This window comes from Dipodomys spectabilis, unplaced genomic scaffold (genome assembly GCF_019054845.1).
Source record: "Dipodomys spectabilis isolate Male_0828 unplaced genomic scaffold, ASM1905484v1 ptg000564l, whole genome shotgun sequence".
Lineage (NCBI taxonomy): Eukaryota > Metazoa > Chordata > Mammalia > Rodentia > Heteromyidae > Dipodomys > Dipodomys spectabilis.
The window spans coordinates 1,140,231-1,157,876 of record NW_024871241.1 but is presented as its reverse complement, the minus strand read 5'-3'; the positions used below and the strand labels follow the sequence as shown (position 1 = coordinate 1,157,876).

At 39.3% G+C, this 17,646-nt stretch overlaps 1 protein-coding gene across 5 annotated transcripts in view; it reads left to right on the top strand.

Moving 5' to 3' along the window:
• The window catches only part of Rps6ka3 (ribosomal protein S6 kinase A3), a 106,686-nt gene extending 91,360 nt beyond the window's left edge, over window positions 1–15,326 (top strand). For all 5 annotated transcript variants that reach the window (XM_042670526.1, XM_042670530.1, XM_042670527.1 and 2 more), the window contains 5 exons: window positions 1,944–2,105; window positions 4,099–4,175; window positions 4,862–4,979; window positions 9,221–9,361; window positions 10,116–15,326. In XM_042670526.1, the coding sequence (XP_042526460.1) occupies window positions 1,944–2,105; window positions 4,099–4,175; window positions 4,862–4,979; window positions 9,221–9,361; window positions 10,116–10,238 (621 nt within the window). In that variant the 3' untranslated portion in view covers window positions 10,239–15,326. The remainder of the gene's footprint in view (window positions 1–1,943; window positions 2,106–4,098; window positions 4,176–4,861; window positions 4,980–9,220; window positions 9,362–10,115) is intronic.
• The last annotated feature ends 2,320 nt before the right edge of the window (window positions 15,327–17,646 follow it).

The following is a 17,646-nucleotide window of genomic DNA, read 5'->3' as shown; positions in this document are numbered from 1 at the left end:
GGCAGCCCCTGCCGGGCCGGCTGGCCGGCGGCTTGGCGCACTGCCGCGCGGCCAGTAAAGGTTGGGGGAGGGGTCTTCGCTCTTCTCTGTTCTGATATTCTTCTTTTCCTCTCTTTCTTTTTTTGTTATTTTCCACCTCTGGTTTTTCTCTGAGTGTTCGTCTTTTTGTTGTTGTCGGTCTCTTGGGGAGATTAAAGGTTGGAACTCGAACTCTCTTTTTGGTTGGAGAGAGCTGTGGCGTTTCCCTACTGCCCCGTCGCCATCTTGAGAACTCTGTCCCTTAGCTTTTTAGCTCAAGTCTGGCATTCTACCCCTTGGGTCATACTCTATGTGTGGATTCCTGTCCCAGGCTGGCTTCGAACCATAATGCTCAGCTCTTAGCCTTCTGAGAAGCTAGGATTGCAGACATGAGCTTTCAGCACCTGGCAAAAGATATGTTTTTATACATTTCGTATATTTACGTATATATCGTTTAGACAATCCTTGAAGTCTCAACTTGGATTTTTTTTCTTTTTACTCCTGATGGTCATAGCTGTCCCATTTAATCTATCAACATATTTGTAAGCCTGGCATGATGGCTGATCTTGTGATCTTAGGTATACAGTAGGCTGTAGATGGGAGAAATTTGATCTAAAGACCTCCCCAAGCAAAAAAAATGCTAGGCCTCTGCCTGAAAAATAACTAAAGCAAAAAAGGACTTGGCATGGCTCAAATAATAATGCCTACCTACTAAGCACAGGCCCTGAGTTCAAACCCCAGTATCACAAAAACTACCATCTAGCCAGGCACTGGTGGCTCATGCCTATAATCCTAGCTACTCAGGAGGCTGAGATCTGAGGATCCTGGTTCAAAGCCAGCCCACGCAGGAAAGGTCCTGAGATACTTACCTCTAGTTAACCATCAGAAAACTGGAAGTGGAGCTGTGGTTCAAATAGTAGAGTACCATCCTTGAGCACAAATGCTCAAGAACAGTACCCAGGCCCTGAGTTCAAGACCTACAACTGACAAAAAAAAGTACGATATATTTATCATGATTGTAATGTGTTGTGCACATTATTCCTTCTGTTTAGAACAATCTTCTTCCATCCACTGTTTCCATGGCTTATTCAGTTTTTGAAGTCGTAGGTGCCATTCTCAAAAATCTTCCCTTCCCATGCTTTCTAAAGCAACTTCCCAACTGGGCACAGTGCCTCACATCTGTAATCCTAGCTACTTGTGAGACAGATTGGGAGGACTCTGGTTTGAGGCCAGCCCAGAAGAAAGTTTGAAAGCCATCCCTCTTCTATCTCAACCAATAAAAAAGTTGTGTGTGGTGATTTACAGCTTTTCATCCCAGCTATACGGAAGTAAAATAAGAGGTCCATGCCAATGCAACAAAAAGTGAGACCCTATTCAAAAAGCAGTACAGGCTGGCATCATGGCCCAAGTGGTAGAATGACTGGCAAACACAGATCCTGAGTTCAAACCCCAGTATCACAAAAATAAAGAAATGTAATAACCTTGCCCCTATGCCCCATCTCCGGTGATATCTGTTCTCTGCCTTTTCTACTACCATGAAAGTTCCTAGTATGAAACGGCTAGGATCTCACGGACTCTTCCTACCATATTGACTATGCTCCCTTATAGCATACCAAGGAGCACGATAGACAATAAATACTGTGAAATGAGTGAATAATTGAATATAGATATTATTATTTGCATTTACCTTAGCCCAATTTCCCAATTGGATAGGAGGAGTACGTAAGTACACTTCCTTCTTTCTCCTTCTCCTTGACCTTTCTAGATCTATGTTAGAGAGAAGCTTGTATTTTTGTACCAATATTTTACAGTGTTGCAGTAATCTAAAGGTCGGCATTAATCATCTTGTTAAACACTTGTGAATAAAGAATTTTCAGTAAGTAAATGTATTGTTAATGTGACTCTTTAATTTGTATTTCAATTAGGTGGTTCACAGAGATTTGAAACCTAGCAACATTCTTTATGTCGATGAATCTGGTAATCCAGAGTCTATTCGAATTTGTGACTTTGGGTTTGCAAAACAGCTGAGAGCAGAAAATGGTCTTCTCATGACTCCTTGTTACACTGCAAATTTTGTTGCACCAGAGGTAATTGTGAGGCAGTTTGCCTGCAGTATTTTCATGTATCTAAGATCCTGTTTGCTGGGTTTAATATAGACTAGTTAGTAATTGCTTATTTGAAGTGGTACTGAGCAAATAATTAAGATAAAATGTCAACCCCTATTTCCCTATTTAATGCTTCAATGACAGCTGATTGCCTACTTTAAAAAGTCTAAAATTTGGCTGGGAAGGTGGCTCAGTGATAGAGTGCTTGCCTTGCATGCATGAGGCCCTGGGTTCGATTCCTCAGCACCACATAAGCAGGAAAAAAAAGCCGAAGTGGCGCTGTGGCTCAAGTGGTAGAGCTAGCCCTTGAGCTGAAGAGCTGAGAGACAGCGCCCAGGTCCAGAGTTGAGGCCCCACGACCGGACCCCAAAAAAAAAACAAACTTGAAAAAGTCTAAAATTCCTTGATAAGATACTATAAAAGTACTTTAATCTCGCTAGTATAGCCTACTTTAAGGTCTGACCATTCTGAACTCCTTGCCTATGTCTTAATCTGCTCTGCCCACTTGTTTCTACACTCTGCGCTTCCCCACCTCTTTCCCTTCCAAGTTTTACTAGCATGATGGAAACTCATAAAGTGACATGTTGAACTGAAATCCATATGTACAACTATATAAAGATAATTTAAAATTAAAAAGTTCTTATTTGTTCAAAATAAACTGCCTAACCCTGTAGCTTTTCCTCTCTACCCATACCAAAATTAATTTAGATCCAGGTGTTGGTGGCTCATGCCTGTAATCCTAGCTACTCATGAGGCTGAGATCTGAGGATCATGGTTCAAAGCCAGTCTGGGCAAGAAAGTCTGTGAGACTCTTACCACCAGTTAACCACCAGAAAACCAAAGTGGGGCTGTGGCTCAAAGTGGTAGAGTTCTAGCCTTAGGCAAAAGAGCCCAGGGACAGAGCCCAGACCCTGAATTTAAGCCCTGCATCTGACAAAAACTTAACAATACTAATCATTTAGGGTAGGACACGAGTGGCTCATGTCTCTAATCCTAGCTACAGGAGGCTGAGATCTGGGGACCATAGTTCAAAGCCAGCCTGCAAAGAATGTCAAAGAGATTTTATCTATCTCCAAGTAGTCAACAAAAAAGCAGGACTGGGGGTATGACTCAAGTGGTAAAGCACCAAACATGAACTAAAAAAGCCAAGCGCCAAGTTCAAGCCACTGTACCAGCATATATGCATAAAAAGAATAAATTGAGAGAAATCAAAATTTACTCTCTAAATTAAAAAAACATTAAATTGAGGCTAGAGGATCTAACTTCATGGTGGAGAACCTGCCTAGTTTGCCAGAGACCCTGCGTAGGATCTCCAGTTCTGCAAAAGGAAAAGAAAAAGAATAGATTACTTCCTCTTTGTACCTATATTATTTCGTATATGATTTTGATTTGATACTTAACATGTTGAATTGTTCATTGTTTATATAATATCCTCTGCTAGATTCTAATTTCTTAAGGAAATTGGTCTTTCGAAGAACCATAATCAGGCTGGGAATGTGGCTTAGTGTAGAACCTTGCCTAGCATGCATGAAGCCCTGGGTTCAATTCCTCAGTACCACATAAACAGGAAAAGCCAGAAGTGGCGCTGTGGCTCAAATGGTAGAGTTCTTGCCTTGAGCACAAAGAGGTCCAGAGACAGTGCCCAGGCAATGAGTTCAAGCCTAGGACCAGCAAAAAAAAAAAATCACACTTCTATAGCCCATACAATATTTATTAAAATAAGAAACTTACCTTTAGTTTATTCTATATTCTTCTGTGTATTAAGTTAAAACCCAACATTCATTCATATAACCAAAACAAATTTCTATATATGAGTTGTCATTAGTGGCATGTCCTAAGATAGGATTGATAAATTGTCTCATTTTAATCATGTTCTGGTGAAGTTTTTCTTATATACATCTATGAAAAATGTAAGTTCACTGCTTATACATACAAAAGATAGTAGTATGGTAATAATGCTCCTTCAATTTCCTAGGTTTTAAAACGACAAGGCTATGATGCTGCTTGTGATATATGGAGTCTTGGTGTCCTCCTGTATACAATGCTCACCGGGTAAGTATGTGCTATATATTGGAAGCATTTACTTCATCAACATTTTGGCTAAATTATGTAGGGATTTTTTTAATCCTGATATTATAATATCTCTTTTCATATTTTCTCATGCTGTGTAGTACATGCAATATTGTAATGTAAGAGCATCATACTCATAGCTATATCTAAAGGTCTAAAAACTTTTTTGTTAATTTTGTTACTTAATTTAAGAATAACTTAGCTGGGTGTCAGTGGCTCATGCCTGTAATCCTAGCTACTCAGGAGGCTGAGATCTGAGGATCATAGTTCAAAGCCAGCCCGCAGTCCGTGAGACTCCTCTTATCTCCAGTAAACCACCAGAAAACTGGAAGTGGTTCTATAGCTCAAGTGGTAAAGTACTAGCCTTGAGCTGAAGAGCTGAGGGACAGCGCCCAGGCCCAGAGTTCAAGCCCCACGACTGGGGGGGGGGGGGGGGCGGGGTTAAATAACTTTTTTTTCTTGTGCCCAAGCACTATTTTTAGTACTTTTGTTCTGTAATGTGTTAACAATAAATTACAATGTTTTGTAACTTATACTGTGGCTTATAGGGCTTTGATTTTTATTGATATTGTATTAGCTGAATTACAGTACTTTTGGAAACTTCAACTAATTGTACAGATTATTAGCTAACAACATTTTGTTCATGTTTTAATTTTATTGTAATTCAGTTACACTCCCTTTGCAAATGGTCCTGATGATACACCAGAGGAAATACTGGCACGGATAGGGAGTGGGAAATTCTCACTCAGTGGCGGTTACTGGAATTCAGTTTCAGATACAGCAAAAGTAAGTGTGGCTTCCTGTTATAAGTTTATTTTATTTTTAGTACTGGGGATTGAATCCAGAGCCTTGCATGCCAAGCCTGCAGTCTACTACTCACTGAGCTATACCCAGCCCTATTACAAGCTTTCTTTTTAATTTTGTTTCCTTGCATTGCTGGGGATAGAACCAAGGGCCTTGTGAATGCTAGACAAGTGCTGTACCACTGAACTACATCCCTAGGTCCTATGACAACATTCTAAGACTATAATTTGTCATAATCTATGATAAGCAGATACACCATCAGCAAATTTAGCTTATAAAGAAGTATGTTAAAATTATGTTACCAAGTAACTGGAACTCCAAAATGGACCATTTCCTTTGTTTGTTTCCCAGAAGATACTGGTTTGCCCTTAAAGTTATTTCTTATGAGCATGATGATGCATAAAGTCATTTGAAAAGTCCTAGGTCTGCTATCCCCAGAATAGCACTGATCTGCTTTACACCACTGCTCTATTTGTACTTTATTCATAGAAAATTCTTTAAAAAAACGAATGAACTTTTCTTCTTTAAAACAAGAAAAACATGGGGCTGGGAAGTTGGCTCAGTGGTAGAGTTCTTGCCTTGCATGCATGAGGCCCTGGGTTCGATTCCTCAGCACCACATAAGCAGAAAAAAAAAAGCCGGAAATGGCGCTGTGGCTCAAGTGGTAGAGTGCTAGCCTTGAGCTGAAGAGCTGAGGGACAGCACCCAGGCCCAGAGATCAGACCCCATGACCGGACCAAAAAAATAAATAAAAATAAAATAAAACAAGAAAATAATAGAGGAGATAAAGAAACATTGAGCAACAGTCTCACTGTTTTTTCTTGGAGATTCAAATTATATAAGTTAGCAGCACATCCAAAACCTATATGGGAGTCAGTGCTAATGGCTCAGGCCTGTAATCCTAGGTACTCAGGAGGCTGAGATGTTAGGATGACAGTTCAAAGCCAGCCCAGGTAATAAACTTCGTGAGATTTGTATCTCCAATTAACTAACAAAAAGCTATAAGTAGAGCTGTGGTTAAAGTGATAGAGCACTTGCCAGGCACCAGTGGTTCATGCCTATAATCCTAACTACTCAGGAGGCTGAGATCTGAGGATCAATGTTCAAAGCCAGGCCCGGCAGGAAAGTCCGTGAGACTTTTATCTCCAGTAAACCACCAGAAATCGGAAGTGGCTCTGTGGCTCAAATAATAGAGAGCTTCCCTTGAGCTAAAGAGCTGAGGGACAGTGCCCAGGCCCAGAGTTCAAGCCCCATGACCAACAAAAACAGATGTTAGACTAGAGTATAACTGAATGGTATAGCATATATTTATTTAGCTAGCATGCATGAGACCCTGAATTCAATCCTGGCACAAAATATAATGAAATAAAGTGAAATACTAGTCTTCACCTTTTTCTAGCAATAAAATTCTGGTACCTATTTCCTTTCTGATTCCCTTAATCGAGCACTTATAAATATACTTAATAAAGGAAAGCCCTGAAAATAAAAGTTGTGACCAAGGTAGAATTCCTGATCAGATTACGCTTTTATCTTGAGAGATAGCCAAAAAATGCAGAGTACAGTGCCAGGTGTGCACCTTTTGTGCTAAAGAAGATCCGATGAAGCTCCATTTGAAGGATTTTAGGGAAAGCTTTCCAGAAGCAACAAAAGACTTTGCCAGGTCAATGGGAAAGCTAAAGATTGTAGTTGATCCCGTGCAGATAGGGAGTAATGGTAACATAAGAATAGCAGAGGGTTGGGCTGGGAAGGTGGCTCAGTGGTAGAGTGCTTGCCTTGCGTGCATGAGGCCCTGGGTTCGATTCCTCAGCACCACATAAGCAGAAAAAAAAAGGCCGGAAGTGGCGCTGTGGCTCAAGAGGTAGAGTGCTAGCCTTGAGCTGAAGAGCTGAGGGACAGCGCCCAGGCCCAGAGTTCAGGCCCCACGACCGGACCCAAAAAAAAAAAAAAGAATAGCGGAAGGGAAAGAGTACAAAATGAAGCTTATTATGGAAAGTTTGTGTCTCATGTTCATAATTGTGAGCTTACTCTAAGTATCATGGAAATTTTAAAAAAATACATTAAGCAGTACAGTAGTCAGATTTTCCTGTTTTGTACTCCATGAACAATTTTTTTTCAGTTTAAACAAAGGGCCCTCACTAGCTAGGCAGTCACTGGAGCTATGTCCTTTATCCTTTTTGCTTTAGTTATTTATGAATGAAGGCTTACGTTTTTTTTACCTAGCACTGGCCTCAGACTATAACCCTCCTTCTTATGCCTCCAGCCACATCGGGCATTACAGGTACACACTACTTGTTTCGTTTTCCTCTGCAGTTTTGCAATTTTATTTATTTTAAGCAATTTGGCTTACTTTCAGAATTTGATAGAGAAGATCCTTAATTTTTTTCACTTGTTTCTTTTTTCACCTTTTTCATGTTTTCAGTTCGTTTTTTGCTTTTGTTTTTGTTTTTTTTCCGGTTGTAGGGCCTGAACTCTGGGCCTGGGCGCTGTTCCTCAGCTCTTCAGCTCAAGGCTAGCACTCTACCACTTGAGCCACAGCGCCACTTCCGGCTTTTTTTCTTTTTGCTTATGTGGTGCTGAGGAATCGAACCCAGGGCCTCATGCATGCAAGGCAAGCGCTCTACCACTGAGCCACCTTCCCAGTCCTCAGTTGTTATTTTTGAGACAGAATCTCAATATGTTGCCTAGGTGAATCACTGGAACTCTTGGGTTCAAATGATTCTCCTGCCTAAGCCTCCTAAGTAGCTAGACCACAGTGCCAGCTATAATATTAGCTACTTGGGAGGCTGAGAAAAGAAGTCTCATAGCTCTAAGTCAACCTGGACATAAAAGTCCTCAAGACTCCATTTCAATGGAAGAAACTATTCATAATGGCACACGCCTGTCATTCTATTTACAACAAAGCCTAAAATAAGTGGATCTCAGTCCAGGCACATATGTAGGCAGAAAGCAAGACTCTATCTCAATAATACCCAGCACAACAAAAGGCTAAAAATATAGCTCAGTGGTAGAGCACTTCCCCAGCAAGTTCAAGGCCCTAAAGTCAAACCCCAGTACTGCCCCAGACCAAAAACAAAACAAAAACTTACTGCTCTGTAATTATTTGTTTCTCCCTCACTGAAGGAAAGCTTCATAAAGCAAGAGTTCTTCTCTAAGCTTTATAGATCACAATTAACATTATCACTTTGAAATGTCTAAAACTTTTTAACTATGGTGTGAATTTATATTATGCAAAGTAAGAAGGTATTCAGATAGCTAGGCACTAATAATGGTATTATGTCTAGAAGAACAGGATTGTGGATGTTCTTCATCTTTGTTCATTGTCTATGTTTTTGGATTTACTTGTAATGCCATTAGTTGCTTTTGAAGTAGAAAAAAATGTAAAAGTACAATCTTTTGGGGGCACTTAAAGCCCTCTTAATAAATTCCTTTAGTGGATATTTATGTTCTGTTTTTCAGTATTACTCGTAGTACAATAAAAGTCTCAAGTGTTTGAGTATTCAGACCTCCAAATTTATAGGAAATTCCATAAAATCTGAGATGAATCAAGAGCTAGAGTACTTAAAGATAGATAAAATGTAGTCATTTAAGTGCTTCATAAGCCTATATATGGGTACAGTAATGAAACTCATTAAAATTGTTTTTAAATGTGGAGAAGAGGCTAAGAAAGAGTAATCAGAGGGTCGATTTTGATGAAAATACATTGTATGCATGTTTGAAAATGCCACAATGAAACTCTTTGTACAATTAATAAACACTAATAAAAAAAAGAGAAATATGATGAGGTAACCCTTTGTCATTGAGGGAGGAATATTTTCCCTAAATTATTACATTTATCAAACCAAAGGGGGGAAAATATTATAAAAGCTAAAGAAGAGCCAAGCACTGGTGCCTCGCAACTATAATCCTAACTACTCAGGAGGCTGAGATCTGAGGATCATGGTTCAAAGCCAGCCTAGTCAGGAAAGTTTGTGAGACCCTTAATTGTAATTAACTACCAAACAGCCAGAAGTGGAACTGTGGCCCTAATGATAGAGCACTAGCCTTGAGGAAAAGAGACTCAAGAACAGTGCCCAGCCCCTGAGTTCAAGCCACAGAAGCTGTATGTGCGGACGTGCACACACACGAGCATGTACACACACGCACAAGCTAAAGAACAATGCTTACCAGCATCAAGTAGAAATAAAAGCAGAGGTTAAGCTTGTTTTATTCCCTTTACCTAACAGGACCTGGTGTCAAAGATGCTTCATGTAGACCCTCATCAAAGACTGACTGCTGCTCTTGTGCTCAGACATCCTTGGATTGTCCACTGGGACCAACTACCACAATACCAATTAAACAGACAGGATGCTCCACATCTAGTAAAGGTGAGCACTTCACAGTCACTGTTTTCCACATGTCCTCTAGTATAGACAGGGCCAGCTGAGACTCAGAAACCTTTCCCTTTTCATCCTGAATCCAGTTCAAGTATGAACTTGTCTTACATAGATAACTTACAATAGAAAAGGTCAAAGCATGCTAAAAGATTGGTAATGGAATTAATTTAGGGTAACTTTTAAATTTTTGTCGGTCTCCATAAGTAGATATTCATTGTCAGTGAGGACAGCGGAGCTTATTGATTTTCTAACTGAAAGTGCTTACCCTGCAACCTCTCATATTAAAACATTGGAAGGGCTGGGAAGGTGGCTTAGTGGTAGAGTGCTTGCCTTCCATGCATGCGGCCCTCGGTTTGATTCCTCAGGACCACATAACCAGAAAAAGCCGGAAGTGGCACTGTGGCTCAAGTGGTAGAACGCTAGCCTGGAGCTGAAGAGCTGAGAGACAGTGCCCAGGCCCAGAGTTTAGGCTTTAAGACTGACCAAAAAAAAATTGCCAAGACAAGTTAAAGATCCCCAAGGAAAGTGAGGACCACTTATTTTGAGCCCATCCCTGTCCTCTCATGTACAATTTCACCCTCGCACATTGACCTGTGTTTTAGTGAAATCTGAGCTTAACCAATGTGGCCATTTTCATTATGAGACTAATAACCTCTCGATATATTTGCACATGAAAAATTGTCTGAATACACCTTGATTTCCCGTTTGCAAACATGTCATTTTACCTTTCTTTCCTTTTTGTCAGGGTGCCATGGCAGCTACATATTCTGCTTTAAACCGTAATCAGTCACCAGTTTTGGAACCAGTAGGCCGCTCTACTCTTGCTCAGCGGAGAGGTATTAAAAAAATCACCTCAACAGCCCTGTGAAGTAACCTCAGTGAGATATTTGGTACCATGATGTAAGCTGATAGCACAAGTTCTGGCGACAGGTAGCACATATCTGAGAGACACCTGCAAGCACACACTGTCCCAGCTGGTACCCATAATGCTGCTGCTCCTGCTGCTGCTCCTGCTTTCGTCTCTTCTCGCTTTAAATGATTGTTAGCAAGTTAGATTTTCCTGGAGCTTCGGATGAAATGAATATGGAAACATGATGGAGATATAATCACTGAATCAACTAGAAAAATAATGAACATATGAATACCACCTAAAATACACTGAATAAAGTACTCTTCACCATATAGCATTATTTTTATAGGAAATATTTCATGTCCCTTAAATATTCTTTGTTAGTTATAGGGATGGACAGTTTATGTTAAGCACTTAGCTTAAACAGTCCATTTATATTAGCACTGTATCCCTTGTGCCATCCAACATTTTGTATGTTTTTGTAAACAGTTCATATACAGTACATTTCTGTACTGCTTTCTTTAATGTATACATGCCTTGTTTAACTTGGAATCTATTATTAATCAATGACTATTAAATCTGGTTAACTAGTTCACTTGGATTAACAGTATTGTTGGACAACCCTAAACATGGCCAGATTGTGGAACAGCTGTTGAATGTAATATTTCAAAATGTATATATCTTTCCCTGTGTCTGTTTCACTGGTTTGTTCATTTGTTTGTTTCTTAAAATCAGGTGTTCTGTCAGACTAACTTAGAGAGCTCTTATGGTATAGAAAGTTGTCGTATGTGTGTGGCATGAAATCAAGAATACACCTGTGAAGTGATTCCATCTACTTTGCAACTCCTTCTGGTCCTTTTTTCCTTAATTAGGGAAATACCCTTGCACTTTTAATTTTATATAGTATCCATACTTAATATTCGGCTTTTCCTTTGGGATTTCACCAATATAAATCAAAGACCTTTAAAAATCATCGTCAAGAGATTGGTGAAGGGAAATTTACAACTATTGAAAATTCCTATTGAAAATTTTATGTTTAAATAGATATTCTATATTAAACACTAATTTGAATGTAATAAAGGCCACAGGCCTCTATATGAAGTTGGATTTAAATTTTCTTATGGTAGGGAATAAAACATTCTTGATAAAACAGTTATCTTTTCTAACCTGAAATTATAGCCAAGGTAGGCCAAGTGAATGTTCCGTATTTACTGTTTTCTGAATCCCTCCTGATTTAGAGCCATATATTTCCCTTGACTGCAGAGATGATCATTTTTCATAATTGCCCCTGGATCTGTTGCAGCATTCATTATTTACATACAATTTGTTATTTTCCACAATTTTATATCATTTGAAAAAATAAATTTCTGTACCCATTAGTACCCCTAAATTTGCCAGGCTATTTAGCACGTATCAACATGTAATGTGAAAAACATATGGGCAAAGAGTGTCCAAATAGATATGTACTCAGGTATTACACGTCAGAAATCTTCTCCTGCCAGAAGCTTTAACCCTTCCCCTAAGCATACCAAGCCAAATGTTATGGAAGCCACTGTGTCATTCCTTAATTTTTCCTTTATGCTATTAAAGAGAAAATCCATGATATTCCTTTGCCCAAGTAACACAAAATGGTTATTGCATAGAAATCAAATGTAATTCTATCTCAAATACAGGAAAAGTGAATAGGAGAAAGGACATCCGAAGATCTAGCAAAAAGTTTTTAAAGTGCTTGATTACATGAATGCTAACTAGTAAAAGCTGTTTTCCATTGCCAGAAAAGAGAGCTTTTTGTCTTTTCCTCCTCTGTGTTTCAAACCATAGTAATCCCAAATTCTTGTCACTTTTTAAACATTAATATAACTCTGAGCAGAAAATAGATATATTTTGAGACTTTGCCAGGTATGCTATTCCATAATTGCTTAGCTGTATTGTCCACCAGTCTTTTAGAACTATAAGTAAACACTTAACTTCCTGTAAATTTCCCCAAATTTCCCATATTGTATGTAAAGAAGCTGAGACTGAAATTGAATCCCCAACTTCTTCCCATTAAGTTCCTTTTTCCTCATTACACCATTGCTGCCTTTCCTTCATATCACCACCTGACTGTAGCTGAATTCAAAAAACCTTAGATTTCTTGGGGCAGTTATCTACTGTCTTATGATGCCAAGTTTATTTCTTTTCAGAATAATTGCCTTCTTTGTCTAGTCAAGCTGCCGTTTTTAATGGAGAAAAGCAAGTTGTATTCACAAAACTGAAGGCCTTCTGCCTAAAAAGCAGCTTGTGAACATAAATGATTCTAGCAGCAGTTTTGGTGTTTGCCTTTGGGAAGTCATGGTCAGCAATGTGCCCTAAGTATAGTGTTTGTGTTGGATTACCCACTCCATCAATTACCCAAATTGCAATTCTTGCAGGCCTCTATACTTGTGGTATTGAAGCGCCTGAAGTCTTTTGCCCTTCACCAGTTGCTGCCAGTTTCTGGGACTTCTCCCAGGAGTTGTCAGTCCAGTCTTAAAGATACTTCACTGTGAAAGAAGGAACTAAACCATCAGGACTCTTTTACACTCTTTTCTCTTAGTTTATAATACAGTTTAATACGCAAAATGATAGGATTGTATTTGACATTGCTGAATGCATGACCATGTGTTTTGTATCTTTCTTTTCGGGTGATGATACTAAGGTAAGTTTTTTTCTATCTTTTTATTTTCACTTTTTGTGAATTCTTTCAGCTCCCTCTGGTTTATAAAGATACTAAGTTCATTAGACCCTTGACTTTAACAGATTTGTGGCATGGATGTGTTTATTCACAAGCAAACTCTGCAGTATAAAGATATAATCATTTTGCAAGGCCTGAAGTTGAGATGCCATGAGGATGGAGTGTGGGAAGAGTCACTTGTGCATGTTTGGAGGGCAAATAGAGATTGTGCATGTCAGTTTCCACATAATGTGCAGCACACTCCAAAGAACAACTTCAGATCAACCATTTCTCATCTTTAAAAGTGACTTGTTGGGGACAGAGAACATCAAGGAAAATGGGCATATAGCTAGCTGTGCCTTGTACTGTCTCTCTAGGAGAACTTTGAACAGAGGGTGGTGAATGCAAAGGCTTCGAGAGAAGGCAGAACATTGGGTAGGAAAGGAAGTAGGGTAGGCCTTGCCTGGGATAAAAAATTGGCAGAACAGCATTCAAGATTTGGAAGCTTTGGTGTAGATGTGCCTACTTAATATGGAAAGCCAACAACACGTATCCTAACATGTTTTAATAGCCTCTACTCCTTGCCCTTTATAATTGACCTACAATTTTTCGACTTGCTTTACTATATTCTACAAGTCAATTATATCTTATGGTAGTGTTGTCCATGTGAGACTTAGAAAGGTATTAGATAGCTCAGGAATATAAAGGGTCAGAAAAGATCTTTGTCTATGATTCAAAAATATAGATTCCTTGGCTGAATCTTGGTGCTTAAACCAGGAGGTTCCAGTCTAGTCCCAGAGATCTGTCCCTCTGTAAGGTCTGATGCCCTGGGACTAAACTGGATATATGCTTTCAGCCTTATTTAATTCACAGAGAAGTTGACTTAATTTTTTTATTTCAACTAATGAAAACAGTCCTCTCTTCAGCGCCAGGTTGCTTACATTTTGCCAGTCTCCCCAAGTGGCCATTGGTGGAGACCAATTAATGAAGGAATGAATTCACTTTCTTGAGACTGTGGTATTCTACAAAGCCACACTTAACCACTTTTTCCAGTGAAGAATCTACACAATGATAATACCCAGATACGGATGGCCAAGAAGAGTTTGTATCTACAGTGTGCTTTGTGTATTTTTGACACTGCTGTATTGTGTGTTCAAGTGACTTGTAACTGGTTCCAATGTGACTGAATTGTTCTCAAGTAATGCTAGTAACTAAGTCAATTGGGGGGGGGTATTTTTTTAAGTCTGATATTATTATCGGTCTCAAATTTACCACTTTGATTCCAGTCTTGTAACTGTTTATAATGGGGCATACCAAGGGTTGGGATGAGAGCTTACTTCCTACCTCTTAAGGCACTTTCCTCATTGTTTTGCCATATAACCTTGAACTGCATGATAAGCTGTTTAAATGTCCAAGACTTATCCCAGAGCAACTAGCAAAGTATATGACATTTTGAATAGAGATTAGTGGAAAGGAAAATTTAGAGATTTAAGTCCACAGGTGCAAGCCTCGAGAAATTGTCTTTAGAGCACATGCCATTTGAGTACAGTATATGTAATGTATATGAAGAGAGCCACTATAATAGTCCTCTCTAAGTAGATTAGTTCAATATCTAATAGAAATGAACATCTTTACTCCTATTATTGCTGTAGAACTGAATGAACTGTATACTGGGGTTTTCCACAAGTATTTAAAATAAAACTTAAATACAAGGCAAGGGCATAAGGATAAGAGAGTTTGGTTTGTGTTCTTGTAGGTGTAGTTTACCATCTAAAGCTTTGTGTTTTTTTTTTAACTTAAAAGGCTTCAGTGTATTGCCATTCATTAGCATCCTTAATAATCATGGGTGATGACTTGTAACTCTTAAAATTATATACACGTATTAGTTTATCTTAATTCTTGCCCTAAATAAAAGGGAAGATATACACCTAAGGGATGTAATTATTTTGCATTTTTGGCCATGGGTGGGAATGGGGTGGGTGTCTACTTAAGCAGTTTTTAAAAAAATCACAAATATTTTTCTACTATTATATATGATCTTACTTTATACTAGTGTCTCTCTAGTAAGGCATGCCAGAAGCCCAAGGTACCATATCACAAGTTCTGTATTGTACCTTCTGTTGGTGGTTAAATCGCATCAGATGCTTGGCACTGCCGCCGTAATTATGAAATGCTTGTAAAGGATCAAATATCACTGAATACTTTCAATTGTTTCACTTAAGAGTCTAATCTGGGAAGTTTGCAAATCATACTATTAATGTGTAATGTAAGCTCTTTTAGATGTATCCATGAATACCATGAATAATCCTGGAACAATATTGCTTGTATCCCTGTCATAGAACAGGTTTTGTAATCTTTAAAAGAAATGAAAATTTATATAATAAAATTTCAAATAAATGCATGTATGTCCCTTTTATCAGCTTGTCTTGGTTATATAACTAAACCCTTATAATATCAAATTATTATATCCAAAGTACATTTGTGAAATTGTCTTGATAGGACTTTTTTTTTTTGGTGGGTCATGGGGCTTAACTCGGCCTGGGCACTGTCCCTGTGCTCTTCACCTCAAGGTGAGCACTCTACCACTTGAGCCACAGCACCACTTCCATTTTTCTAGTGGTTTATTGGAGATAAGAGTCTCATGGACTTTACTGCCTGGGCTGGCTTTGAACCGAGATCCCCAGATCTCAGCCTTCTGAGTAGCTAGGATTACAGGCGTGAGCCACCAGCGCCCAGCTGTCTTGATAGAACTTTAAGATAGGAATATTTCTGAGTTAAATACAAAATGGGCTGGAGGTTGAGTGACTGCCTAGCAACTACGGTCCAGCATTCAAATCCTACTACCACCAAAAAAATTAAAAAGTTGAGCTGGGTGCTGGTGGCTCACACCTGTAATCATAGCTACTCAGGAGACTGAGATTGAGGATGTCAAAGCCTACCCAGGTAGGAAAGACCATGAGACTCATTATCTCCAATGAACCACCAGAAAACCAGAAGTAGTGCTCTGGGTCCACATGGTAAAAGCACTAGTCTTGAACAAAAGAGCTCAGGGACTGAGTTCAAGTCCCATAACCAACAAAAAGTACAAAATAATTTTGCTATGCATTATCTTAAATAAAGGACTTATCAGATCAGACTCATGCATGTCATACATTTTATTCAGTATCAAACCTTAATGATTCAACGAATAAGAATGATCACCAGACTCAGATGAAACATTACTTTCTTTTTTTCTTTTTTCTTTTTTTTGCTGGTCGTGGGGCCTGAACTCTGGGCCTGGGTGCTGTCCATCAGCTCTTCAGCTCAAAGGCCAGGACTCTACCACTTGAGCCACAGCGCCACTTCCAGCTTTTTCTGCTTATGTGATGCTGAGGAATCGAACCCAGGGCCTCATGCATGCAAGGCAAGCACTCTACCACTGACCCATCTTCCCAGGCCAAACATTATTCTTTTTTTTGGGGGGGGGGGTCCGGTCATGGGGCCGGAACTCTGGGCCTGGGCGCTGTCCCTCAGCTCTTCAGCTCAAGGCTAGCGCTCTACCACTTGAACCACAGCGCCACTTCCGGCTTTTTTCTTTTTGCCTATGTGGTGCTGAGGAATCGAACCCAGGGCCTCAGGCATGCAAGACAAGCGCTCTACCACTGAGCCACCCTTCCCGCCCCTAAACATTACTTTCTTAAAGTCTAAAACTACAAGATTTGGCTCTGAAAACATGATGTAGTTTGGATTCAGGATTGAAGTGCTAGTTTTCTTCTGAATGTTAATATGTCAATATCTGGATTTTTAAAAATGGGAATCATTCACTCTTACAACCTTTTTAGGGCTTGAGGTGTGGCTTAAATGGTAGAGTGCCAAACTCCAGTATTGCCAAAAAAAAAAAAAGGAGGAGGATAAAGGAAATGCCTTTTTTTTTTTTTTTTTTTTTTTTTTGCCAGTCATGGGGCCTGAACTCTGGGCCTGGGCGCTGTCCCTCAGCTCTTCAGCTCAAGGCGAGCGCTCTACCACTGGATCCACAGCGCCACTTCCGGCTTTTTCTGCTTATGTGGTGCTGAGGAATCGAACCCAGGGCCTCATGCTCGCAAGGCATGTACTCTACCACTGAGCTACCTTCCCAGCACCAGGAAATGCCCTTTTTATAATCTATTATTTATGTAATTTAAATAATGAACCCCTATTCTCCAACCAACCATGCCTTATAAATCAAATAAGCCTTCTTAAAAGAAATGTATCTATTAAAACCATTTTTAGAAGAACTTTGCATTTTCTTTGTGCTAGTAAATCTGCATATTTGAAAGAAAATTTGAAGTTATTGAGTGCTAGCTGAGAGAATATGGTATGTAGGCTGAAAGCAACTTTTTTCCTAGTTGGCTTGTTTAATACTTTTACATTATGAATACCACAGATTGAGTGCCTTAACAAATGGGCATTTATTTTCTCAAAGATATCTACCATTAAAAGTGCCTGCAGGGTCTTGTATATACATTTTTCTAATTTGGGGTGAGGAAGGGAAATAACAAAATGCTGAAATAAGAATACAGGTTGACTCAGGACCAATGGAATAGAATTGAAAACCCAGAAATGAACCTACAGACCTATAGCCATCTAATCTTCGATAAGGGAGCTAAAACAATAGAATGGAAGACAGACAGCCTCTTCAGTAAATGGTGCTGGCAAAACTGGTTAACTACATGTAGAAAACTAAAGCTAGATCCTTATATATCACCCTGCACCAGA